General features: G+C 36.5%; 1 protein-coding gene, 1 long non-coding RNA gene and 1 other non-coding gene across 8 annotated transcripts in view; 1 reads left to right on the forward strand and 2 right to left on the reverse strand.

Annotated features, from left to right (window-relative positions):
* The window catches only part of LOC113280618 (uncharacterized oxidoreductase C663.09c-like), a 100,212-nt gene extending 86,716 nt beyond the window's left edge, over positions 1–13,496 (forward strand). Inside the window, 3 exon segments of the mRNA XM_026529224.1 lie at positions 12,865–12,980; positions 12,982–13,016; positions 13,261–13,496. Of these exon segments, the coding sequence (XP_026385009.1) occupies positions 12,865–12,980; positions 12,982–13,016; positions 13,261–13,496 (387 nt within the window).
* Positions 5,350–12,261, reverse strand: LOC113280684. 6 transcript variants are annotated; one of them, XR_003325741.1, is made up of 12 exons: positions 12,183–12,261; positions 11,891–11,941; positions 11,666–11,750; positions 11,260–11,512; positions 10,202–10,450; positions 9,340–9,448; positions 8,993–9,172; positions 8,003–8,111; positions 7,779–7,911; positions 7,475–7,628; positions 6,860–7,213; positions 5,350–6,068 (listed from the first exon to the last, which is right to left on the reverse strand). It is a non-coding gene; the product is annotated as an uncharacterized LOC113280684 (long non-coding RNA). The 6 variants fall into 6 exon arrangements; XR_003325740.1 differs by lacking the exon at positions 12,183–12,261 and having other exon boundaries at positions 8,999–9,172; positions 11,666–11,743; positions 11,891–12,077; XR_003325743.1 differs by lacking the exons at positions 11,260–11,512; positions 12,183–12,261 and having other exon boundaries at positions 8,999–9,172; positions 11,666–11,743; positions 11,891–12,077.
* TRNAK-CUU lies at positions 6,256–6,328 on the reverse strand. The gene has a single exon. It is a non-coding gene; the product is annotated as a tRNA-Lys (tRNA).
* Positions 13,497–24,336: the final 10,840 nt, after the last annotated feature.

Genomic DNA, 24,336 nt, shown 5'->3' on the forward strand with positions numbered 1-24,336 from the left:
GCATCCCACTCCGTAACATTACTGAGATTTCCTCACCGTAGAAGTCAAAACTCCATCTGGATGCTAGTGGCCGCCAGATCAGGGTCCCCGTTAAATCCTGTCCGTCTAATGACTCTCAAATCTCAGAGTCAAACACCACCTTTTTTTATACAGTGACTAGGTATCACCGGGGCCTTACGGCCTGGCTCAACCTCTCAGTTAACTCTCAAATGCATATAATTTATTCATTTGAAATAATATAAATTAGTTAATGTTAAATATTTTTAAAAAGACTACAACTTAGCCAACTATATAACAAATAACTTATATCGTTTCAGGGTACCCATAATTCTATAACATCAGTAAACACATAATTGTATTAGTACTAATAAAATATTAATCACTTGATATAATTTCATCAATATTTATCCCTTGTTAGCTTTAAAACCAATCATCTTTATTGAAGACCGAAATAGAGAAATTAAAAGAACATGTGGAATTGTGGATCCATGTTGGCAACTATGAATTAGTTTAGTTTAGTATCTAATGCTGATAACAATGAAAGATAAACAAATGAGATGACTTTTTTTTTTCTACCAAACATATTTCAATAACATAAGTCCTCAAATTCGTAACTCCGTGAAAAATTAATTGCTCCTGCGTTACTTCGAAAGTACAGTATGATAATTTTTTTCAACAGAGAAAATGTGGATTTGTTTTGCATATGATTGTGAGCCTAATCTGGTCAAGCTAAGGCGAGAATACAAAATGACATGTGGTATAGTGCAGGGACTATAACAACATGACACTAATGCATTAATATGTTTAAGCTTCCAGTTTAGCTAAAAGAAATTGGTATATCATCATGTGCAATTAGGAGCTTAAGTAGTATTCCAATTTATAACCAACTGTCATTGGTCAAAACAGACAAAATTGCTTAGAACGTCAACGATCTTCACACGTAATTGTTAATTTACTGAAATAACTGCTCTTTATGAGTTTATGATGCTCCATAATCATGAAAAAGCATTTTATAAGACTATTTATGATGTTGTAAGTTTTAAGAAACACATGCCGATAAGAAAAAATAATTAAGGTAATGTTGTTTCATTAAGCACATAAAATTTGTGCTTCAATTTTTGTTAACAACAAATACATCTACACTAAAGGAATAAAATGTATGTCATGAAATATATGTCGATAGGAAAATATAATGCAATATTGTTTCTGCTTATCACCCGAAATATTGGTATACATGCTCCAAAAAAGATTGGTATAAGTCCGTTTTCAAACATAAAGATTTCTATACATGCTTTCCGGGTATTATAGGACTATCATTGAACTGTTTTAGAGTTGGTGAGTTGTCATTTTTCTTACTCCTATGTGTCTATCATGGCACCCTTGTGTTCATACTTCATACACAACAAACCTGATGGTACCCTGCACAAACATCACCAAGTAAATTTAGCACAACGAAAAAGTTCATATGGAACTCAACATCGTCAATCATAACTAACGGATGGTTTAACATCAGTATCAAATGATAGCCTAACTCAGTTTGGCGATGCTTACACATTGACTAACACCTCTATTTTTCAACTGATAAATGGTACATGCCCTGCAAGTTATATGTAAACAATCATCTTTCTTTTTTGTACGTGTAACTTATATTTACGAAGAAGTGAAAATTCACCCGTAGCTATCTCGGCCTTTTCCATCGTATTCCCTCGACATGGGAAGAGTAAGAGTAGCGACATGTAGTTTCTTATAAGAAGATATAGCTTTGTGATTCCACCATCGAATCTGATGGAAATGATAACTAATAGTACTTTAAAAACTTCATAATTAAGTGAATAAATAAGAAAAGGAGGTTTGGGTTTAACATTCCATCTAAATTGGTCTGGTGGTGGTGGTGATGACGTTGACAATGGCTAATATTTTTTAATTATATTTAGAAAAACTCAGTTAAAGCAACCACGACTTCAGATTATGTAACTTTAATAAGATATAGGTATTCATATGCACTGGTGAGTTAACTGGTTGGACCACAAACTGGAAGATTGCTGGTGTCTATGGAGCTTTCTAGTATGTTGAGTGTTTATGCTAATAATTCTATCAATTTTGTTATACCTTCCAACAAAGGGAGAATAAACTCAAGAAACATAAACGAAATAAGACTGTAATATATTTACCACAAATTTGTTTGTACTACCAAAAATCATTAAGACCATCATGTCAAGTCTCTCTAGCTAGCATAAATAGTATCACTTCAGAGCTTGACAAAAGTTACTTCATTATACCATAGGCCTCACCTTTTTTCTCTAGGAAGTTGTTGAGAACCAATGAGGAATGGTCAACGAAATAAGAAGTTAAGTTCTACATGGATGTTAGAATTTTGACTGAAGGAAATATATTTCTTGTATCTTAGTTTGATATGAACGTCCAAACTAACCGCTTATCAAAACTTTACATTTTATTCAGACCAATATATACATATGATAACGATGGATATTAAAATAAAAAAGATCACTTAGTATTACTATTTTATGAACAACTATATAGTAAACCATAGTTCACTTGATATTACATACCCGTATATTTTGCTGGTGTGTGGATCAGTACGTATAAGACCTGAATAACAAAGAAATTGATCACTCTCTATACAACACCAATGTACCTCTAAAGTTCAGCTACGAACGACAACTTCTAAGGTGGGTCACTCATCATATGCTCAACCGCTAACGTGGAACCTCATTTAACTTATAGTAAATTCGTTGACACAAATTACAGTAAAAACATTACATATATCAATCTGAAACGGAATCTCCATTAACTTCAAGCAGTACACATTTTAGTTAATCGATTTTCCTCAAAAGTAAAATAACTCTCGGAAGCATTACTATAAGTAGGTCAGACTTTACATAATTATTTCAAACTGACTGTGTACGACCATTACATACCCACACGGAGAATACAATTAACATTTGTTAAAAAGTGGAAGAAAAAAAATAATAGAAAATGAAAAAATAAATGATGCACTTTACTTGCTTATATTTAGAAGCCCAATAATTATTATATAAAAAAAGGAGACAAGAGAAACTACATTTATTTAACACGTTTACCTTTACAGAGAAAAATCAGCAACCTCTCTTCGATACAGATATTCTCATTTGCCCTCTTCGTACCTCCTCCTTATTAATAGGTATGTTAATTAGTTTGACATATTGTGTCTTAAAACTTTAAGTGGTGGCCCACTTTAAATTCTATTAGGAGTGGCCCCCTTCATAGGTACACCTTCATCGGAAAGGATGCGAGACTACATATGTTCCTTTGACAACACTATTGTAGTCAACCAAAAAAATAGGTAATTATGATGTGGGTGATTTGGAATACAAAATATATTCTTTCTATTGAATTTTGTTGCTAGGTATCTTGGTTGAATCAATTGGCTCCTAATCATGGCCATGTATATGAAAAAATTAAAATAATTTTTGATACTAAATTCCAAATTGGATTCTAACGTAGCGTCGTTACATCTCAGTCGTTATCTTTGTCTTAGATGCGCCTAACCCTGAGTTCAACCTATACACATTTTTAACCCAAAATTTAGATATATCCGACTGCTTTGGCTATTTAATTAGAAATTTGGATAATAAAACAATTTTTATGATAATAACATAGACTGAGATCTTAATTCTAAATAATCAGCAGATATTCTTTATGTTTTCTATAAAATCAATCAAGGAAAACCATCAAAAAAAAACTGGGACAAAAGCATATCTAATAAAATCAAAATTTTCAGAATCTTTTATACCTAACACATGTCAGTATTATCGAAATAACATGATCAATCGCCAAACGATTAATCTATAATAATCAGAAAGTTATGATTGAACAACATATACCTCATAAATATTTCTTTTAGCATTTTCCAACCCACAGATGCCCATCATGAAACATTAGGCACATTCACATCCTAAAAAATACATATATATCATCGCTCACAATCAGTACTTTTATTATCTCATAAGAAAGAAACAATATACATTGTAACCTACGAATTTGAAATAATCACCCGCAAACGATGACCAATTTGATAACATTTTAAAATCTGAGATCCAGACTTTCAAACAATAACCATCTCCAAGCCACATGAAACTTAGAAGTCCAGATAGTAAAACAGATGGTAATATAATGGCACGAAGAAACTACAATGATATGGAAGAAAAAAAAAGTTCTCTAATCTAGATTATGTCCTTTTAGCTTCTTCCGCATAAATTCATTATGACCATCTACTAAATATCATCCCACCTGCCGATTAAGGTATAACCTACACACAAATAAACCTTAATTCAAATTAATCAAAATAAGTTCGAATAATTTTAACAATTGGAAATTTGAAATCATTGGATATCTGCTACAAAGATCAAATTGTATCTAAGAAAACAACCATATCGTTTGGTTTAGACGGAAGCTTAGAAACCAGAACTGAATCAAACAGAATGATAATTGAGAAGGGCCTCAAGAGTCTCTTAATCGGTGACATAGCTTGAATATAAGGTAATTTAGAGGGAACTCCACAAAGTCAAATCAAAAAATTACATTAACATAGGATAAAAAAGCAAAGAAAATTAAAAAAAAAAAGTACAGGATAAAACAACATGCTAGGTGAAGTTACTTTCTCAGCCGACTAACTTGAATCGCTAGATTTAAAGCTAGCCATTAAATTTTAAACAATCATTTGGAGTGTATGATCAATATTTTAGAGCAATTCTCATTGACCGGCCAATATGAACTGCTTAGTTTATGTGGAGTTGACTGTTTGGCTGGAACTCCCAATATTGCATTGAAGATTTTTTATACGTTTTGGCGTTATTGTGTCAATCAATGGTCATTTGAATTTGACTCAAATAATATAACCTTCTTTTCTTCTTCCTCTACAAGTTTGGCAAAAAAATAGATGTCAATTAAGATGTTAGGTTAGATATTGTTATACTTGTAACCGAGACTCAGTCTAAATCTGAGAAAGAAGAAAAGAAAAACTATCTTTTAGCACTTCTTTTTCTTTTTGAACATAAAACACCATGAGGATCAAGCAAGTAAAATACTATTGGTTGCGGAGATAATAAAGCATTTAGTATTATGTAGTTCAAAATAATGACTACAAAAGTACCATTCATTTATAAGACATCATATTTATCCATTATTGTACCTCTCGCGAGATTGGCTCCTTAACTGCATTCTTGAAAATTTGAATGCCAATCCTTGTTATTCTCTCCACATACATCAGATCGGGTATCTTCGTTGGGACAACTTTTTCCTTATAAATGACTCATAATTAAATAGATTTTCTTCCTAAAGGAAAACACATTTTAACAATAGCATATTTATAGAGCAAGACATTATTCGGATCTTAGTCCAAAATTTCTACCATTTGCATCCACACCAAATCTACAAAGTGTTCCCAACCTCTTGTAGGACCAAGCAATTGCTACTTCCGAAGCTGAATGTACATGTCCCTCTCAAAGAAAAAGAAAGGAATTGCTAAAGCGAGTGGAAATTTAATACACCAAATTCCAAATGTAAATTTAACTTTGTGTTACCTGCGACCCGATATCATGTAGTTGAGTGTTGAGGATGGTTTCCTCGGCACAATGTATTAATTCGTTGTGAGTTCAGCAAATTTTTCTAAAAAATACCATATTACGACATAGCTTCAGCATAACTTCCTGATGCCACTGGCTTCTCAACTATTGATGTGAATTATCTGGAACAATAAAAAGCCACAGTTGTTGAAGGCATAAGAGTGGCTTGTAAACCTTGATAATATATACCGCCAAGTGCAGATTGAAGCTATAGGTTAATACAATGAAATAAACATAACAACCAAACACTGGCACTCACAATCAAACAATCCATAAGCAGGAGATATGTGATGGGAATTGTAAACATAACCTCAGCTTGATTCCTTTCCAGCTCAATTAGAGAACCGAGTCTTGACTCTATAAAAAAAATGGAGGAATGGAAAAAATCTTGACCGGTTATGCTCCCAAGTCCCAGGATATCCTTCACTTGTGGAATTCTCTACCCTGCAGACATGAATATCATTGCTTTGAAAGACGTCACAAAGAATTTGAAATAGCTTGTTCCATTTAGATGCTTCCTAAGTACCACGATGAAATATTACACCCCTCTTAATTCATGTGTTGCACTATGTAACGATGAGCTAATATTGTCAATGGAAGCATGTGAGGTTTAAGCCTACTCAAATAACAATGCCATCTGTGGGAGTCGAACCCACGGCTACATGGTTAAGAACCATGTGCTCTTCCATTTGAGCTAAGACAGCAATTACAGTGGTCACATGAGTGAACTGTGTATTACTGTGCTAACATACAATTATTTAGAGTAAGCAATAACACAATTTGTAAAAAGGATCAGACATATTCTAAAGAAAGAAACACAGAACAACATTATATTGATGAAGCTGCAATTACACAGTCATTTATTTCCTTTGTTTTAATAGACTCCTACTTTACCAATCCCGACCCTGTTCTGTTCAGAAGAAATCAAAGTTTATTGTTTCATGGACAATTATGGATCACAGTGATTACGTAATTGATGATTCAAAGAGAATAATCATACAAACAGACTTTATTAACAATTGAAATTGATTCTCTTTTATTATTTTTTTCTCTAGTAACAGTACTTATATTTTTGTAGATACCATATTATTCAACCATGGGCATTACCAAGATCCAAATTAAGAAAATTGAGATCTAAACAGGGGATATTTAAAAAAAAAAAAACAACCAAAGAGAATTGAAAGAAAATATTTATAAGACATGAATTGAAGAAAATAGATTTGGGAAACAAATACCTGCAGAAATCAAGCCACTGCCTAGAAGTCATGAATTTATCGTTCTCATCCTTCCACTTATTAACAACCACACTTATAGAGACATGAACATCCACCTGGCATAGGGTACATATGGTTCCCCTTTGCACATGATCTTTACAGGTAAAAGTTTCTTATATGATGTATAGAAGGATACCTGAATAGTTGCTGATTGGAGGTCAAAAGAAGTAAAATTCCAAGCCCGTCAAAGGCCTATTCCACGTGCCTCTGATAGGGTTTCCCAGAGTCCTTTGCATTTCCAAAGGAACTTGTCTGCATCCTTAAAGATGTTCTACCCGGTGGCTCCAAAGTGAACAAAGTAATTAGATTATCGAACTACATGAAAGAAATAATTATATAAAACTATTTAGCATGCATCAAAAGAAAGTTACACCCATAATTTAGTAGAACTAATGATGTACCATATTATATAACATTGCAAGATTCCGATAACCAAAAAAAATTGAACACGATTTAATATGGTAGGTCACAGGCAACCAACTAAGCAAAGTATTTTAGCACAACAGAAGATAAACATGTTTTACTATTGCAGTGCAAGCCCCAACAGCAAAAATAATCAACAGCAAAAAGATATACCTGTTTTACTATTGTATATTATTGGTCCCAAGCCCTCGAAACTATGACAAAACTTGTTGAAAAAGCTTCATATGACATCAAAGAGGTTCCTACAAAGATCATTCACCAGATATGGACTATCTACGAAGAGCGCTGCAAGCTGTTCTCCGGTAACCTAATTGACAAACCAATGTTACCCGTGGACCCTCAGGATTCAAGAACACACACCCACAAAAAAATAATAATAAAATAAAAGTTAGAAGCTTAATTGTGAGAATACAAATACTGAAATACATGTCGATCAAGGTCAGAGACATGAACAGACCTAGTAACGTCATCTCGCTCCACCACTCTCTAACTCCGAATTTTGATCTTGAATTCCAGCTGCTAAAGCATAGTTCTCATTCTCAATTGCTTTTGCAGGTTCCAACTGAAAGCAACGATGAACTTAGAGATTCCTGTTTTCTATGATAAGCAAGTTAATCTTAGAGATTCCTATTCTATAACAGTTCATAAGTTGTACAAATAAAATAATACTCCCTCCCTTACCTGAATCGCATCTACAATTGCTTTTGCAGGTTTCAAATGAAAGAAAAGACGAAACAGTGGACTTCGAGATTCTCGGATTCTATGATAAGCAAGTTAATCTTAGATATATCTGTACCAAAACAGTTCATAAGTTAAACACATAAAATAATAACCCCTCCCCTACCTGAATTCCATGTACAATAGTCTCAGCATCCGTAATACCCGCAACAAAAACATCATCAACTTCTCCAATTTTCTATTTTCTGTCTTCTATTCTCATTAAATAACCCCTTCCTACCAACTAAGAAGTCCCCTAATTTCAGTTATTTATACACGATTTTCCTTGCATTAATCATCCATTAGATAACCAAATCAAGAAGAAAATCGCATACCAAATTGATAGGGTACCACAATGACATCACTTAGAGGTTACTTAAGTGGCTGCTACTTACGCATGCCTATGTGGATTAGTTGAGTCAAGTCCAAGACACCAAAATTAGTCATCTACTGAGACATATTGTTTCTATGGTATTAAAAGTGATAGTGGTGGTTTTAAATGAGGGTTCAAACTCCTGTAATCCCCACCATCAAAGTTATCTAGTTTATGAATATCCAACAACGTAGTTTCGCGTAGACATACGTTAGAGAAACTCAGCGAGTACTTTCTCTTCATGTTCAAGTCACTCTTACATTACTGATATTTGAGTAAAATAAATCAGAAAGATAACTTACATGCAAGGATCTTATAGTTGGTTCAACAGAATCATGTTGAGGCACTCATCTAGGCAGAAACTATTAAAGAAATCCCTACGTACTCTGGATCAGCTCATAGTGAATCTTATAGTTGGCCCAATTTGAATCACTGACTAACAGTATATCGGGATGCATAAAAGCATTTGGGACAGGAAACAATCAAGAAAATGCACAGATATAGGAAAATGAACGAAACATATGAGGCTGGAGTTATAGAGTTATGACTAAAGAATGATTCACCAAGACAAATAGCGGCACCTGCACCTGGATAAGGTCTGAAACTAAGAACTTTGCCAAAAAGCTTAGATGTCAGGTTTCTCCTACAGCAACAACGACTGTGATCTTGACGCTGAGAGGACTATCCTAGTCAAAGAGTTTTTGAACCTGAACTTGTTGATAGCAACACTTTAGTTCTTCTTTCAAATCGTGCGCGTGAACCTGTTAGCAAATGAACAAATGAACCAACTCGTTTTGTTATATGGGCCTATGGGATTTTTCACACAAACACTGTAAATCGTAGAATCACACAGAATAGGCAACAAATCTATATATATAAATAGATTTCAGTGCAAGAAAATTAAGAGTTTGTTTGTAACTAAACATACCTCTTGCAACAAATTTTAAAACTTCTAACCAAGGTTCCCTCTGAGCTTCCAGTAGCAAGCAACTGCTCATTTTGTGTTATTGACCAACACTCAAATGATTAATCTTTTACTGAAGCAAAAAAAGAAGGTGTTAACACATCAAACGATGAGTGTGGAGCAAGAACGGTCAATCTTTCAACCACAAAGCTGACCACAACTGAGTTGATGTAAATATATAGAACTAAAGAGGTTTTTCACAATACAACAACACAGCTCTTCCATTTTTTTTAACTACAAACTATTGTGTTTGAAGAAATTTCTAATACGTTTTTCTTTTAGTTTATGCTATGGCACAACTTGCAGAACAGAAGCATACTTTGAGCGTTAAATTTCAGTTTCGCAATAACTGATATTAATGGGCAATGTCGTAAAACACCAATAAGCTAAAAGACAACTTCTATGGTTCTATCCACACTCAAAAAGTATTGCATTTCATATGCCTGTAAATGAAGAAAAAAGAAAAATCATACAGATACAAATATGAATGCATTTTGTTGATCTCCTTGTTGATCCTCCGTAGTAACTAAAGTTGAAAATACTAATGTTTTGGTGGTTCATATGAAATATTGTAGTTGTTGATCATCCTCTATAGCAAGCAACCCGGAATTCAAACCTAAACAACTCCAGGGTATCATTTCAGGCCCATGGCTCTTTTTCAATCCCGCTCCAACTTTTCCCACTTTGACAGCTTAATCATCATTCCACAAAAATACTAATTGTAATCCTTGGGTGGAGTTGTATACCATCTAGATTGTGAACATAACCATATATTTTGCTGCGCTATTTAATAGATAAAACAAATTAAGGATAAGGAAGCACTTACCACATGTAACCCTTCTAATAGTGAAGACTGATCTCGCAGATTGTCACAGAATGCAGCATCAAGTGAACCACTTCCAACGCTAACTTCAATGAGAAACCTTTAAGGGTGGTGATACCTTCTGAATGAACATAAGCAGTCCTTAAATAAACAGAGGAGTGGTGAATTTAATCCCACATTCAAACCATCCTTGGGACTGAAGAACCATGCTGGAATTTTTGGATCGCCTTCCTCGAGAAGTTCTGCATAAGCCTGCACGTATGAAATACACATCATAAGCACGGAATTATAATCCTTTCCCCTAGATAGTAATAGATAAGACTGTCCACCATCTCACGACTCAATAGTAATAGATATATCGGAACATTCATAAACAGGCTCAAGAATTGGATCCTAACACAAAAAATACAGCACATTTTCAACCAAGATTCTGACAGGCTTCTTAAACAAAAAGGTTTCAAACATTTGAAAGCAGGACTTGAGTAAATATCCTGCGGAACCTGCTTCAAAAAAAAAAAAAAAACTCCTGCGGAACTTATTAAAATTGCACTGAACGGTGACAGTTTTAGTGTAAATGTTGTCATGGGTACCACATAAAAACATAAATCAGATTGAAAATATACTCACAATAGGTTTTCAATTCACTACTGCGTGTGAAAAGCCATGAAATTTGGAGTAAAATCAACAATACAAATGAGGACAGAAAATGGTACTGTCACACCATTACATGTCCAAAATAAGAAGATCATTGGACATTTCAAATCTCTCTAAGCAAGAACACGTGTGAAATAGAAGTTAAGCTATTATTTTAGGTACCATGACATGCCTAAATTGTGCTATCCATACTTGTTTAGATGAATGGGGTTTCTAGCTGCACATTTTTTTTTTTTTTTTCTGAAGGACTGTACATCTCCTCTTAATTTCACCTTAAATTTGATTTATATTTTTGTTTCAGATCATTGGATGGATCCGAAATGAAATTTGCACACCTAGATGCTAGTTAAACATCAACCAAAATCAGAACATAAATAATAACCAAAAATACTAATTAAAGGTCTGACCTGCATCTTTTTGCTCCAAAAATTCAGAACCAAAAAAAAAAGAAAGTTGTACGCCTGTAAATGGTGTTTTCCTTCTTTATGCCCATATCTCAATCGCCTCCGGACACTTTTAAGTTTACTGATCCGGATTTGTGGGTTTCAATCTCTCAGCATTTGAATTTACTGCCCGAAGTTTCAATGTTCTCCCTTTGCTGTTGATGCTGCTGTGTTGTGCCCACATCCTGGGAATTTATACATCAAACACAAAGGAAGTCTGGATTTGGATTCAAATATTGATTCCGAAAAATCAAAGATTGAAATCCACAAATCTTGATTAGATAAAACATCAAGAAATTGAACTAAACTGAAATCAAGAGGTATAAAAATAAAAGAAACGTTAACTGATATAAGAGGGGTTAGTGATTACCAATCTCTTTTTCGGGTTTCATTGAAGCCGGATACATGACAGCGGATCTTTAACCCCCATGTTTTGGTAGCTCCAATGCTAATACCTAGATGGTAATTATATAACACAAATTAAATTTTAATAAACCCAATTTCCTAAAAGACCCGAGCATTAAGCTGATTAGGAATTGTCGAAGCAATCAGATCAGCACCATAGGGTATGTAGAATGAGATAACACGCTATTACCTTCTCCAAATTGATCAATAAAATCGTGAAAATCAATTCCTTTAGCAATTCCTGTGATGATGGAGAAATCAAACAAAAGTTACAAAACGAATCAACAAAAAAGAAAACAAAAAACATATCGTAGGGTTAGAGTCCTCAGAGAATAGAGAGTCAAGAAACTAATCAAATCTCTTGGAAGACTGTTGAATTAAAATTCACCCTAAAAAAGATGAGATTTTTAGTATCAAATTGAAAAGATGGGATTTTTAGCATCAAATGATAAAAAGATAAAATTAGGGTTGAAATTTAAGACCTGACAGTCGCAATGAGAGTTTGAGCTTGAGTTTCGAGAGGAGGGAGAGAAGGATCGAAGAAAGAAAAATAGGTTTCATGTAAGTCAGCTAAAAACATAACGAAAAGACTGTTTTAGGCTTGATATCAACGGCCAGGAACAGTGCGGAGACGGCCTAGCATCACCCCGACATATTTCTGTCGGCCCACATACATCACCTACCAATACTGAACTTTTCCTGACCGTCCGAGGCATAGCTCAATCCTGTTGATTCCGACCGATGGATCAGGGTCCCCGTCAAATCCTGTCCGTCTAATGACTCTCAAATCTCAAAATCAAAGACCACCTTTTTTTTATTACAGTGATTTTTCGTGCGGACCATACCATTATAGAACTACCCGAAATCACTCCACGACTTTGTTATTAGTAAATACCATTCATTATTCAGGGATTCTAGGCAATTCGAGTTTGTAAACATAATTCAGGTTTCCATGCAATGTGAGTCATGTGACTGTCGAGTACAATTAACTGTCACTCCTCGAACCGTAATCAATTTTTCTTTCTACATAATTTGATTTTTTACTGTAAATTAATACAAGTTGTTTCCAGATACTCCAAAAATGTTCCCTTTCAGCTCTTATTTTAAGTCTGGTGAACAACCAATTTAAGATGAAGCCAACTTCTTGGTGGGTTGAGTTTGCAGCATATATGGCCGCTTTTAAAGAAGGGAGGGGGATCTGGGACTGGACGAGATGTTGTTGTTGTGGCAAACTTAAGCTCTAGAGTGGGTTCTATAGGTGACAACCTCTTAGGAGGATGGTTCATACTGATCTTTGAAAACTGCACTTAATCAATGTAGGTTCTTCTACTTAAAAATTTCTCTCAGTTTCATCAATGCATGTTCATTTGCTTTCTAGGTTCTTCTGATTAAGGGACATATTATAAGAATCTGGATGTACCTATTTCATCTAATGCTAGTTGATCAAGCCTCAAGCAATCTAATTGGTTTGCATTATGCAGCTAGTTTATACAGTGATGGAACTTGTTTTTATTATTAATATCTATTATTTTAGTTGTAATAATTAATTGCTGCAACCAGTGACGAAGAGTGTATCTATGGAATTTGGGCGCAAGAAAGATCCGATAGCTTGCATCTTATTGCATCTTGGCACAGTGGATACAGATCTGACGAAGGCCTTCCAGAGAAATATTGCCGAAGGAAAGTTGCTCACCAGGGAATTCTCTGTTCAGAAGCTCTTAGAGATCATCAACAAAGTGAAGAGCTCTGACAATGGTAAATTCTTTGCTTGGAATGGTCAGAAAATTCCTTGGTAATTCAACATTATTATTTTTTTTATTAGATTTGAATTATTTGTATTACTACTAATGAGTAGTATAACAAGCATCACATTTGATGCGATGCCCAACCAGTCTAACCTTCAATAAGTTGTTGTTTTCTTATATGGTTGTGTACTGTCACTTCTTTGATGTTACATGTAAATGACTGACGGAGTTCTCCATTCTGTCTTCTTTTTTTATTGTTTTTTGTCATGCTGGCCAAAAAAATGTGTCACGCCCAGGCTACAACTGGATTCAGAATAATCCCCTAATAGGCAGATTTTGGGAAATCTTTCTGCCAGCAAGGTGGATTCAGAGGTTATAACTAATAACATAACCCATTCACAAGGTAAGAAGTGAAAGGTCTTCCACAATGATCCTCATTTCTAAAAGAATGTTGGAAGACAACTGCTTAATGAACATACCCATGAAGAAGCTGATGGACTTGGGCTCAATCCAGTCTTAACAAAAAAGAAATACAGGACATCAGATTAAATGGAAAATTTCTGTTCATTCTTAACTAACTACTCATTAAAAACAGAATGCTCAATAAATAACCCTATAGTTTCTAAGAGAATCAGAATCACTACTTGATAAACTCTTAAAAAAAGTCACAGTTTTCCTAGATGGATAAACTTCAAGCTTCAAAATTGAATGGAAGAGCATGCATCACTCAAGCAAGGTCAGAGCTTGCAGGTCCAGCACGACCATGACCATGACCTCGACCAAAACCACCTCCTCCGCTTGGATTCTGCAAGTTCATTCCAACAATGTTGCACAATATGAAAAAAATGTACTTGTGTAGATGAATCAAAATATAACATTAACTGGTACCAGTTTCACAATTTTAACTCTCATTGTCATTTTTTATAATAATCAAACTAATGCAATCCTAGAAAAAAAAAATTCCTCTTCCATTCCAGCCTTTAACAGAAGATGTGAGAACAAATCTCTAATAAGAGGATGGCAGCTATTAATCAAAACTTAAACAGCATTAAACCTTAACAAGTTAGCTCCTCTCGGTGAGAGCAAGCTATAAAATGTAACCTTGGTGCTCGCAGTACAACCCTTCAGATCACATCATAATAAAGTCTAGACTTCAGTAAGGAACATTTCTCCAATTTCTTCCATTCTCTAGTAAGCACAAAAGAAAGATAAGATTGTATCTAATTTTCTTTGCTTTATCATCAAAATATTCTTCTATTTTCATTTGATTTGGAATGAAATTTCTCAGCTCCAGGTATCGTCAAAATTCGTTTTCTCCTCCCTTCTATGAGAAATGTGATTATCTTCGTACCAAAATTAGTGGGAAGGTATGAACACCATATGATTATGAGGCATGTATGGGGTTTTTCGGAAAAGAGACAATCCATCTACAAATTTGTTGATTCAATAGTTGTTAGTAGTATGAATTAGCACCTGCTTGTTAGACATTGTTTTTTGTTTTAACTAAGAGTTTCCTGTGTATAGATGATGAGGAACAACAATTGGGTGTCCAAAACTAATAGTTAGCTCTAGTGTGAGTGAAGGCTTGTTTGCCAGACACACACCAGTTGTTCGATAAAATGACTTCTTCAGAAATTAGTCAATGGTGGTGTTGATGTTGGTTTCGATGGGTTACGCATTTAAAAGAAAATGGAGCTAAAAGCATGCTGCAGTGGCAAGGCAAAGGAGATGGAAATGTAAATGAGTTTGGTGTGAGTGTGACGTGCAATAGTGATGCATAATAGGTTATGCATTATGCATCTACAAATTTGTTGCATAACTTGTTACGCATTCTCGAAATTAGTTGCATAACACGTTATACAACTTTTTTTCTTCATAACTTGTTATGCAATTTAGAAAACGGTTGCATAACACGTTATGCAGCTACTTTTTGCTTAGTATTGAAACCAACAAAAAATAAGCTTGCATAACTTGTCATGCACCTATGATAATATCTACATTACATGTTATGTAGTCACGAAAATAACTGCATAACCTGTTATGCATCCGAAAATATGGTTGCATAATGCATAGGAAAAATTGTTGCACAATCTTTTATGCATCGAGAAAATATGTGCATAACCTGTTATGCATCCGAAAATATGATTGCATAATGCATTAATTTTTTATGTACGCACTAAAATCAACCAAAACAATGGCTACATAACTTGTTATAGATGCATAACTTTGTTATGCAGTCGAGAAAATTGTTGCATAATTCGTTATGCGCCTGCAGAATGTGTTATGCATCTTTTTTGGTGGCTGCATAATGGTTATGTTTCAAGTTTTCGAGAATTTTGCCTAAAATGATGATCACCTCCGATTTTTTCATGAAAAACAAAAATTTGATATTCTTGTTTGTACTCGTTGCGTAGCTCTCTTAAAAAGATTTCCAACGATATAAAATTGGTAAAATTCCAAGGCGCGAATTTTTAGGTATGTTATATCCAAGTTGTGTTGCCAATTATACCCCTGAAAAATTAGGTTACATAACGAATTATGCCTGAAAAAATAATATGCATAATGACTTATATATTGATTCTTAATAATTTCGGATAATTTTGTGTGTCACGGAAATAATTATGGGTGTCACAGTACCGAAAATTAATTGTGGGTCTGACAATGTGAATATTATTTATTTTAGGTCTCCCCCTAATTTCGCCTAAACAAAAGTCCCGCAATTTTAAAGAAAAATTGTCCTTCGATAATGTAAACACTGAGAGCAATTCCTATGGCAATGGCCAAACTCAAACATTTGTTGAGCCACGTGGATGGCCAAACTGGGTTTTCCACTATGGTAAAGCGCAGGGCGTTGGAAGAGGCGCGCGACCGAAAGACAGACTCGGGCTTGGAAGACAGAACGCGGGCGTTCGTAGACCTGACGCGGGCGTTCGGTGTCCTAACTCGGGTGTTAGACACAAAGTCTCTAACGGTCGACTCTCTAACGCCTATATTTCTAACGTTCGAATTTCAACACCATAAATTCGTTTTATTGATGATTTCATTTTCAGTCACACCACTTCCATTTCTTTCTTCTAAAACTCTTCTAAATCAAAAATTTCTAATATAATATGAACGTAGCGAGAAGAACGGTGAATTGTATAAAGAAGAAAAGAGATCGAAAAAATGAATCGACAGCGTTGCCTCACACAGGTGTAAACTTTTCTCAAAATCGAGAAGAAGAGTTTGCTAACCTAAATATAGTTGTTGCTCCACCATTAGTCCCAAGTCATGTGTCGGGGCATCATGAACGATCTGAGGATTATTATGTCACGAGAGGTGGATTTTCAGAATTAAATGTTGTTTATGTTGGTCTACCGGCTGCAGTCCGAAAAAGGGTTGACATATATCCTTGGCGTGCGCTTTATAGAATAAAGCCTAGAAAACATAACAAAAAAATTCCGAAAACAGTGGTAGAAAGGTGGTGGATGACGACGCACACATTCCATTTTATGGATTTCGAAATTGGTAAGTGTTTTTAACTTAATTTAAATTAAAAAATTTAAATAATTATTAAATAATCAAAAGAATTAATCATAGTTGATATTATACTTGTAATAGGAATTACTCCCCTTGATTTGTATTTCATTGTTGGGATTCCAAGTGGAATGCAAGACCCGCCACCATTCAACCAAGACGAGTGGATGTCAAATAGTAAATGGGAGACGCTTTGTCCCTCGTTTGCGATATGCGTCGAGACTATAAAGATTTGAAAGGAGGTGGGATTAGATGTGCGGCCTTGAAGATTTTCCTAACCAAACCCAGAACATGCAGATGACTATCCTGAACTCGAAAGGATGTTTATCTTATGGGTACTTGGTCAGGCATTAAACTCAACTTTTGTTGCTCATGTTGGCTGGCTTGAAGCGTTAGAAGATCTCGACAAAGCACCAGATTATGACTGGGGGTCTGCAATTTTAGCAGAATTGTACTGTGCGCTGGATAAAGCGTCCTTGGGCGACGGAAACTTCACAGGTTTCTGGAGCATCATAGAGGTAAATATCAAAATTATTATTTTTAAATTTATTATTATCACTAAATACTAAAATTATGGAGTAATTTGCAGTATTGGTGGTATACCTACTTCCGTGTTGGTAAACCAATCCTAAAAGATGGGACAGTTAGATTTCCAATGTTGGACATGTATATGAAGAACAACTTAGAGAAGAACACTGGCAGCGACGTCTTTGGTTCCAGTTTTCTGCAGAGGTTACATCAGATGACTCAGAACCACAACAACGTAGTTGTTCACCTTACGTTGATTTACCTCAGTATAATGATGATGTTGGAGTAAGTATTCTTGATTATTCTATGCGTATTTGTTCCACCTAGAACTTCTTCTCATTAGTGAATCTAATGTAATGTAGTCCGTCGTAATTTAGTGAAGCCAATGTAAAATGCTTACTTTTAAACATATGTAATTTTATTTAATTAAGACTGTCGTACTTTTAATACTAAAACTACAAATGTAGCATAATTAAAAATTACATTAATCTCTCTAACGTTGCTCATCTCTAGCTCCCTCATTGTTATTTTCTAGAGCCAAGAATTCAGAAAGTCTTGGGGATAGACCTGGGAAATCATCCAAAGCCAACATAGTATGTAAATTTCTAAATGTTGATAGACCCGGAGATAGACCTGATAGACCGGGCTGACCTGGCTGAAAAAAATTAGGCGATTGACCTGGCTGAACAAAATTAGGCGATTGATCTGGATGAACAAAATTAGGCGATTGGAGAGCGCTCTGTGTACTCGGTCCTCCAAGCATATAAGAGGTTTGTTGTTGTGGTGGTGTTGGTGTGTAGCATTCATTTGGGTTATAGGGCGAGAATGTTGATGAAATACGCCTAGGTTCAAGCCGGAATGTCCGAGGTTGAGATACAGACACAATTTGTGGTGAATTAGTATTGTACTGTGTTTCTCGTATCACATTGTGCTGTGTTTCTCGTACCACTGTTTCTTCACTTTCTTGCCATGATCTGTCGGTTTCTTTAATTTCGTGCAATGATCTGTTGCTCCTGGTGAAATTGGAAGAATGTGACCGCCGCCCATCATCATTTGCAGTTGGACTTACAGTTAGAGTCAATCCAAACATTGTGTTTGTCTGCCATTTTCGTAGTTGTTCCAAGTGCATCGCCTCTACTTGCCGATTCCGCCAATGCAAATAGTTGAGTCGAATTGGCAACTCTTCCTTACTGGAAGTGACATTGTAGTAAGAATAATCACGGTCCATACCTTGGGAAACAAGAGGATCGTGGTTGGCTCACCTTGTGAAGTAATACTTTGCAGCTCCCAACGAATTTCAGGCATATTTGACGAGGATGATAAAGAACTTGCACCCGTCCTGGGATAATTCATAAAGCTTGGCTTTTCTGGAGGTGGTTGGCTAGGAACGATATTTGGTTACGGGACATGTTTGATAACCCTGGGAAATCAACCCCATAGACGTGCATGTTTTTTGTCCCAATCACAGGCTTCGTAATTGACGTGTACCAGTTGACATACTGCGCTTCACTAATATCCAACTGTGTATTTAGTTCATACCTTTCCCAACCGGTTATTCTTAGCCGACAAAAATCTGATGCAGAGGTTTGCATTTGTTGTACCGGTTAATTGCAATTGCAAATATACCTTGTATTTGGTACTGCACTATTTCTCCCAGATACCAAACCCCTCTTTGTGATTCCGGACTGTAAAAAACAAGGGGTTGAAACTGTTCAACACCTTAAGGATTTCAAAACATTTGTCGAAAGGAAAAGCCACATTTTTCCATCTTCGCCATTCAGCCAAAGATTTTGTTACCATCTCAGCATCAGTTTCACCTCTCAGTCGATATTGATTTACTTGTATGGTTAAAGCTACAAACTCACTTACTTCTTTCTTAATTGTACCAAAACGATGTTCTATGTCGCATATAGAACGACGACTCGGATTACGGGTGTCACTGCAGAACCCATCGTGAATAACCGCCAGAAATTCACCCATGGATAGTTTGCCGAATCAAGCTGAGTGGATAAAAAAAACACAGTTTCTGACAATAGATTCATCTTCTTCTTTAGCACATGGAAATCGCCGAACTAACCGGGGCCGAGACATGTTCAATCAAGAATTGAGAGTGAAGAGAAGAATGTGTAGAATGTGTGAATTTTGAAATAAGGAGTATTTATAGAATTCAAAAAATGTAGGCGTTGGATCACAAGATTTTTCAGCCGATCATATTGAGCCGTTAGCGTCATTGGGACAGATGCTGGCGCTTTTAATACTGACGCGGGCGCTTTAATTTAAAATGCGCGTTGGACATTCAAACGCTAGCATTTTCTCCTTCGGACACCAGCGTTGGTAGCAATGGCGCCCGTCCTTACCACAGACGCGCGGTGGATGTTCCGACTCAATATTCAAAGCAACAGATTTGTTGATTTGAACATCCATTTTTCATGTTTGTTCATTCCATAGTGGGAGAAAAATGAACAAACCCTGAGTTTGTTCATTCCATAGGAACTGCTCTGAATTTTGACAAGTCAGGAAGATTATGGGAAGGCAAAAAGAGTAAACTAAGCTGCTTGGTAATAAGCAAAAAAAACTTCAACGTGAGAGATCGGGCTGAAGGATGTCGTGTCGTCCCAAGCCTAATCCCAGGCTTTTGTGTTATCAGCATGACTGTAACAGTGGTGAGGGAATTTCCCCAGTTTCCAGCATTTTATCCTGTCGGATCAGCTATGTTCCATGGGGAACACCATCTTTTATTCTTTTGTTTCTAGCTTCCTTGAATGACGACAATGAGGTGGATTTTTGAGGAAAGAGAATGAGTCATACAAACTCACAAAACCAAAAATCTTCTTTGCCTGAAACTTAAAAACTCCTGTTTATTTCTAGCCATTTCTTTGTTCTTTTCTCCCCAACGTCTCTTTAACGGTCATTTCTCACCGGCGTTCTACCGGTATTCTCTGCCGGAGATAGCTGGTTCTCCCCCTCCTTCTTCTTCTTTACTCTATGCTTTTGTTCTTATGATTTCTCCTATGGTCTAATCTCTTATCTAAGCTTCCCTTGTACTGATGGCTAATCAATCACAATATCTCACCAGAAATCTCATCATCACCCAGTGCAACTGCTTATACTATTACATGGCTGAAAGTAAATCTATCACTAAAAAGGATACAATGCAGGAATTCACAAACATCACAAACATCACTAACATCACAAACATTGCAGATATTGCTGAAATCGCAGAAATCACAGACATCACAAGGTTTACAAGCATCACAGAAAGCTCAGAAATTACATGAATCACTAAATCTCCAGGAAAAACAAGAATCACTAGATCCATCGGCCTTGCGGAACTCACACAAACCACTGATTCTCTTGCTACCAAACCTATTGGTAGTTACAATCGTGACAACCCAAATCAGTTCCCTAGTACCACAAATCGATCAAGAATATAAGCTCAACCTCAAGCCACAATCATCTACACAATCATACCATGTTTAGCTGATACTAGAGTTCTACAACAATCTTAACTTCAGCCTCCTTTTCAAGAGCCTGATACCACTTCAAACTGCTACCCACAACCCCAAAACCAAATTACTACCCACTATCCTATCAGAAATCTAATCCTTCATGAAATTCAGGTATGCAATTCCTCTGTTTTTCTTATAAGAATAAAAGAGCAACCCATATATTAACTATCCTTGCTTTACTGCCAAATTATCCTAAGCACACTACTGTCAACCTCACCTCTTCTCTAGATGTTAGTGACTTGTTAACCCATAGAAAATTTAACATCTACCACTTATCCACAAACAGATTCAACCCAATCACAAATCCAATTACCATATTAAAAACATACTACCATCATATTACTAGAAGTTCCCAAATTATCCAAATTACTTACAAATTCAAACTTCAAAACCAAAAAATTAAACTTGTTCTGATCAAGATTTTAATAACTAATGGAGAGATGGAAGTTCGAACTTCAACATTCATATCCCCTCCTCCAATTACTAATAGAGAGATAGAAATTCAAACTGTCACTTACCTGCTACTTCTATTGCTGAGTTCGGCTCCGAGTCCCCTGGCTAACGGTTCGGCTCAAACTTCTCTTCAAACGTCGGGTGAAATTTGGAGCTTGCCTTCGAGAAGGAGGGGTAACCTGATCTTATATGTCCTGCCCAGCCTCATACGACACCGTAACATCATCAGAAGTATGCATTGGTGGAACTGGCTTGGTTGTTGGATCGGTAGCTGGAACAGTGGATGGATCAGTGGCTGGATTAGAGGCTGCTTGAGAAAATATCTCTTGACCAATATTACCAGTTGTCGGACACAAAGCATCCAACACTGGAAATCGCATTGGCTCATCTCTTCCCCATGGATGTGCAGCCAATTGTCGCACCATGAACCGTTCTTCAGGTTGGAGAGTAATGGATTGAAAACCAACCCTGCTCAAACCAGACACCAGGAATCGGTCTGCAACAATGGCAACTCCCTCATGCACCTCGAATGGACCAAACTTTGGATGATAGGTATACAATACCCAATCATCATCGTCAGAACCATTTCGTTTGGGCTTCAAAGAAGGCAAGGATTGATCAGAAGCAGTAAGAGAAGACATATCATCTCTCATAGAATGAGTGGCACCAGGCATGCGACACCCACCATCCTCTATCTGAATCCCAGGTTTAAGGAAAGGATTACCAACATCTTGCTGAACATGAGGAGCTTTATTCTGCTTGAAGAACTGCATCAATCTTTCAACAGGGAAATCAAGAAACAATTCATGCACAACTCCAGGGGGACCATCTTGTTGAAAGAATTCTTCTTCAATCTTCACTTTAATGTTATGCTGCATATCCCTCAAATACCAATCAAAATTCGCTTGAAAATCAAGAGACTCACACCCTTGTGGAAAAGCTACACCATATGGCAACCGACTCACCAAATTCTCATAGGGATACCAGTGAATTCGTGGCTCTTCCTCCACCTCAATCAACTTGTGCTTGCCTTTTCGATCAATGCCACTCTGATTTCCATCCATGATAGATCTCACAGGAAAAAGGGAAGTCTCAAAGGAAATGTTAATAAGGAAAACCAATGGTTTCCCCCAGCAAGCGTTCAGGCTCTTATAAGGTTCCATCTCCCAGCCACTCCGAACGTGTCGCCCATAAATGGCGACGGTTCCCAAAATCGTCTTTACTTCCCTCTCAATTATACCCTCTCTATCTCTGTCGTTTCAAATATCCCGCAAATAGGCTATAATAACCTAACCACTTTTATGCTGCTGGTTGTGATAGGTGGTGTGACAAGCAAAGACACACAGAAGCTTGCAAGTATACAAGGCCAAGTTATGATATAGAAGGTAAGCAGGAAAGTCCACAGGGAGTGGGAGCAAACTAGAGAGTTTTCCTAAGCTAGCAAATGATGTAAAACAAGGTACAATTTCACAATGTTATAGTGGCAGTGAAACAAAGAAGGCAGATGGCATGAACCAAGGATGCAAGGTAAAGCAAAGGAAACAGCTAAGAAAACAGCAAGGTAAAGCAGCAAAGAACCAAGGCTTGGAAGCCAAGGGCAAGGTGAGGATTGTGCACTGATTTCAGTGCACAACAGCTACAAATTGCAGGAATTTAAACAAGAAAAACAGGCAAGGAGAATAACTGATCAGGAAGCAAAATAGAACTGAATAGAGGTGACTGCAAAGGGATTGGTGGTTAAGCCAAGGCTTAGGATCCACCTTGTGTCCTAATCAAATGACATGTTTCTAGGTTGAGTTTGATCCTATGCATACATCTAGAAATAGAAGAATACTAAATTGCTCAATAGTTTGCCCCTAGCAGTGGCTGTCTTTTGACAGCACAGCCAATCACAGGCACTATGAGCATTGGTATCTCCCATTTGCTCAAGCAAAACAGGGCACAGAAAAACTATCCTAGCAACCTGTCAATTGACAGTACACAAGGCTTCAACTGAGCCTTAGCTTAGTGCTACTTAGCTCATGCTCAACATGTTACAAACACAAGCATTCATCATACAGAAATAATTCAAACATAACATAACAATCAACTGTTAATTGCATAAGAAGACTGAAATTGGAATTGCATAAAATTTTGTGGCAAATTCTCTACTGGCTAGTCCAGAGAGATACACCGTGTCTATAACACAACCCAACAGTACATATTTATACCCACAGATTAAAATTAGGGTTCTTCCCCCTTTTCCCAAAAATCAGAAATTAGGGTTACCTAATTTGTTGAAAATTGAGCCTTGAAATCGAGCACCCATGCTTTGAATCGTCCTTATGCTCCCTCCTGAATCTTCTGCTACCATTAATTTCCCTAAATCGAGATGTTTTATCAACCTCACCTAGGACAGTTGGTGAGAGAGGATAAAACAGCTAGGTTTAGGGGGATTGTTTGGGGGTTTGTTCTGTCGGGTGATGGTGGAGGTTATGGTGATGGTTGAATGATTTGGGGAAAGGATGGTGGAGTGATTTGGGGGAAGGGTCACTGTTGCAGGAGAGGGGAAGAAGAAGAAAGAAAGAGGAGAAGAATGGGTCGATAGTTTAGGGTATAGGTATAGGTTGCTAGGGTGTTGAGCAGGTGTAGAGGATTTTGATGTTTCGCGAAGCTGGACCGATGGATGGGAAGATGGCAGAACAATCTGACGGCGAGATGGAGTGAAGCTTGTAGCGACCGCTGGATTATATAATACAACAAAATCAACGACGCCAGATGGAGTTAGGTGTTGTAGCGTTAGGCGGAGATATCAAACTTCGATGTACAGCAAGGGAGCGACCGTCGGATGCTTCTGAGAACTGATCTGACGGCTGAAGACGCAAGCGGGTATGGATTTGGTTTTT

This window comes from Papaver somniferum, chromosome 1 (genome assembly GCF_003573695.1).
Source record: "Papaver somniferum cultivar HN1 chromosome 1, ASM357369v1, whole genome shotgun sequence".
In the NCBI taxonomy this organism is placed as follows: domain Eukaryota; kingdom Viridiplantae; phylum Streptophyta; class Magnoliopsida; order Ranunculales; family Papaveraceae; genus Papaver; species Papaver somniferum.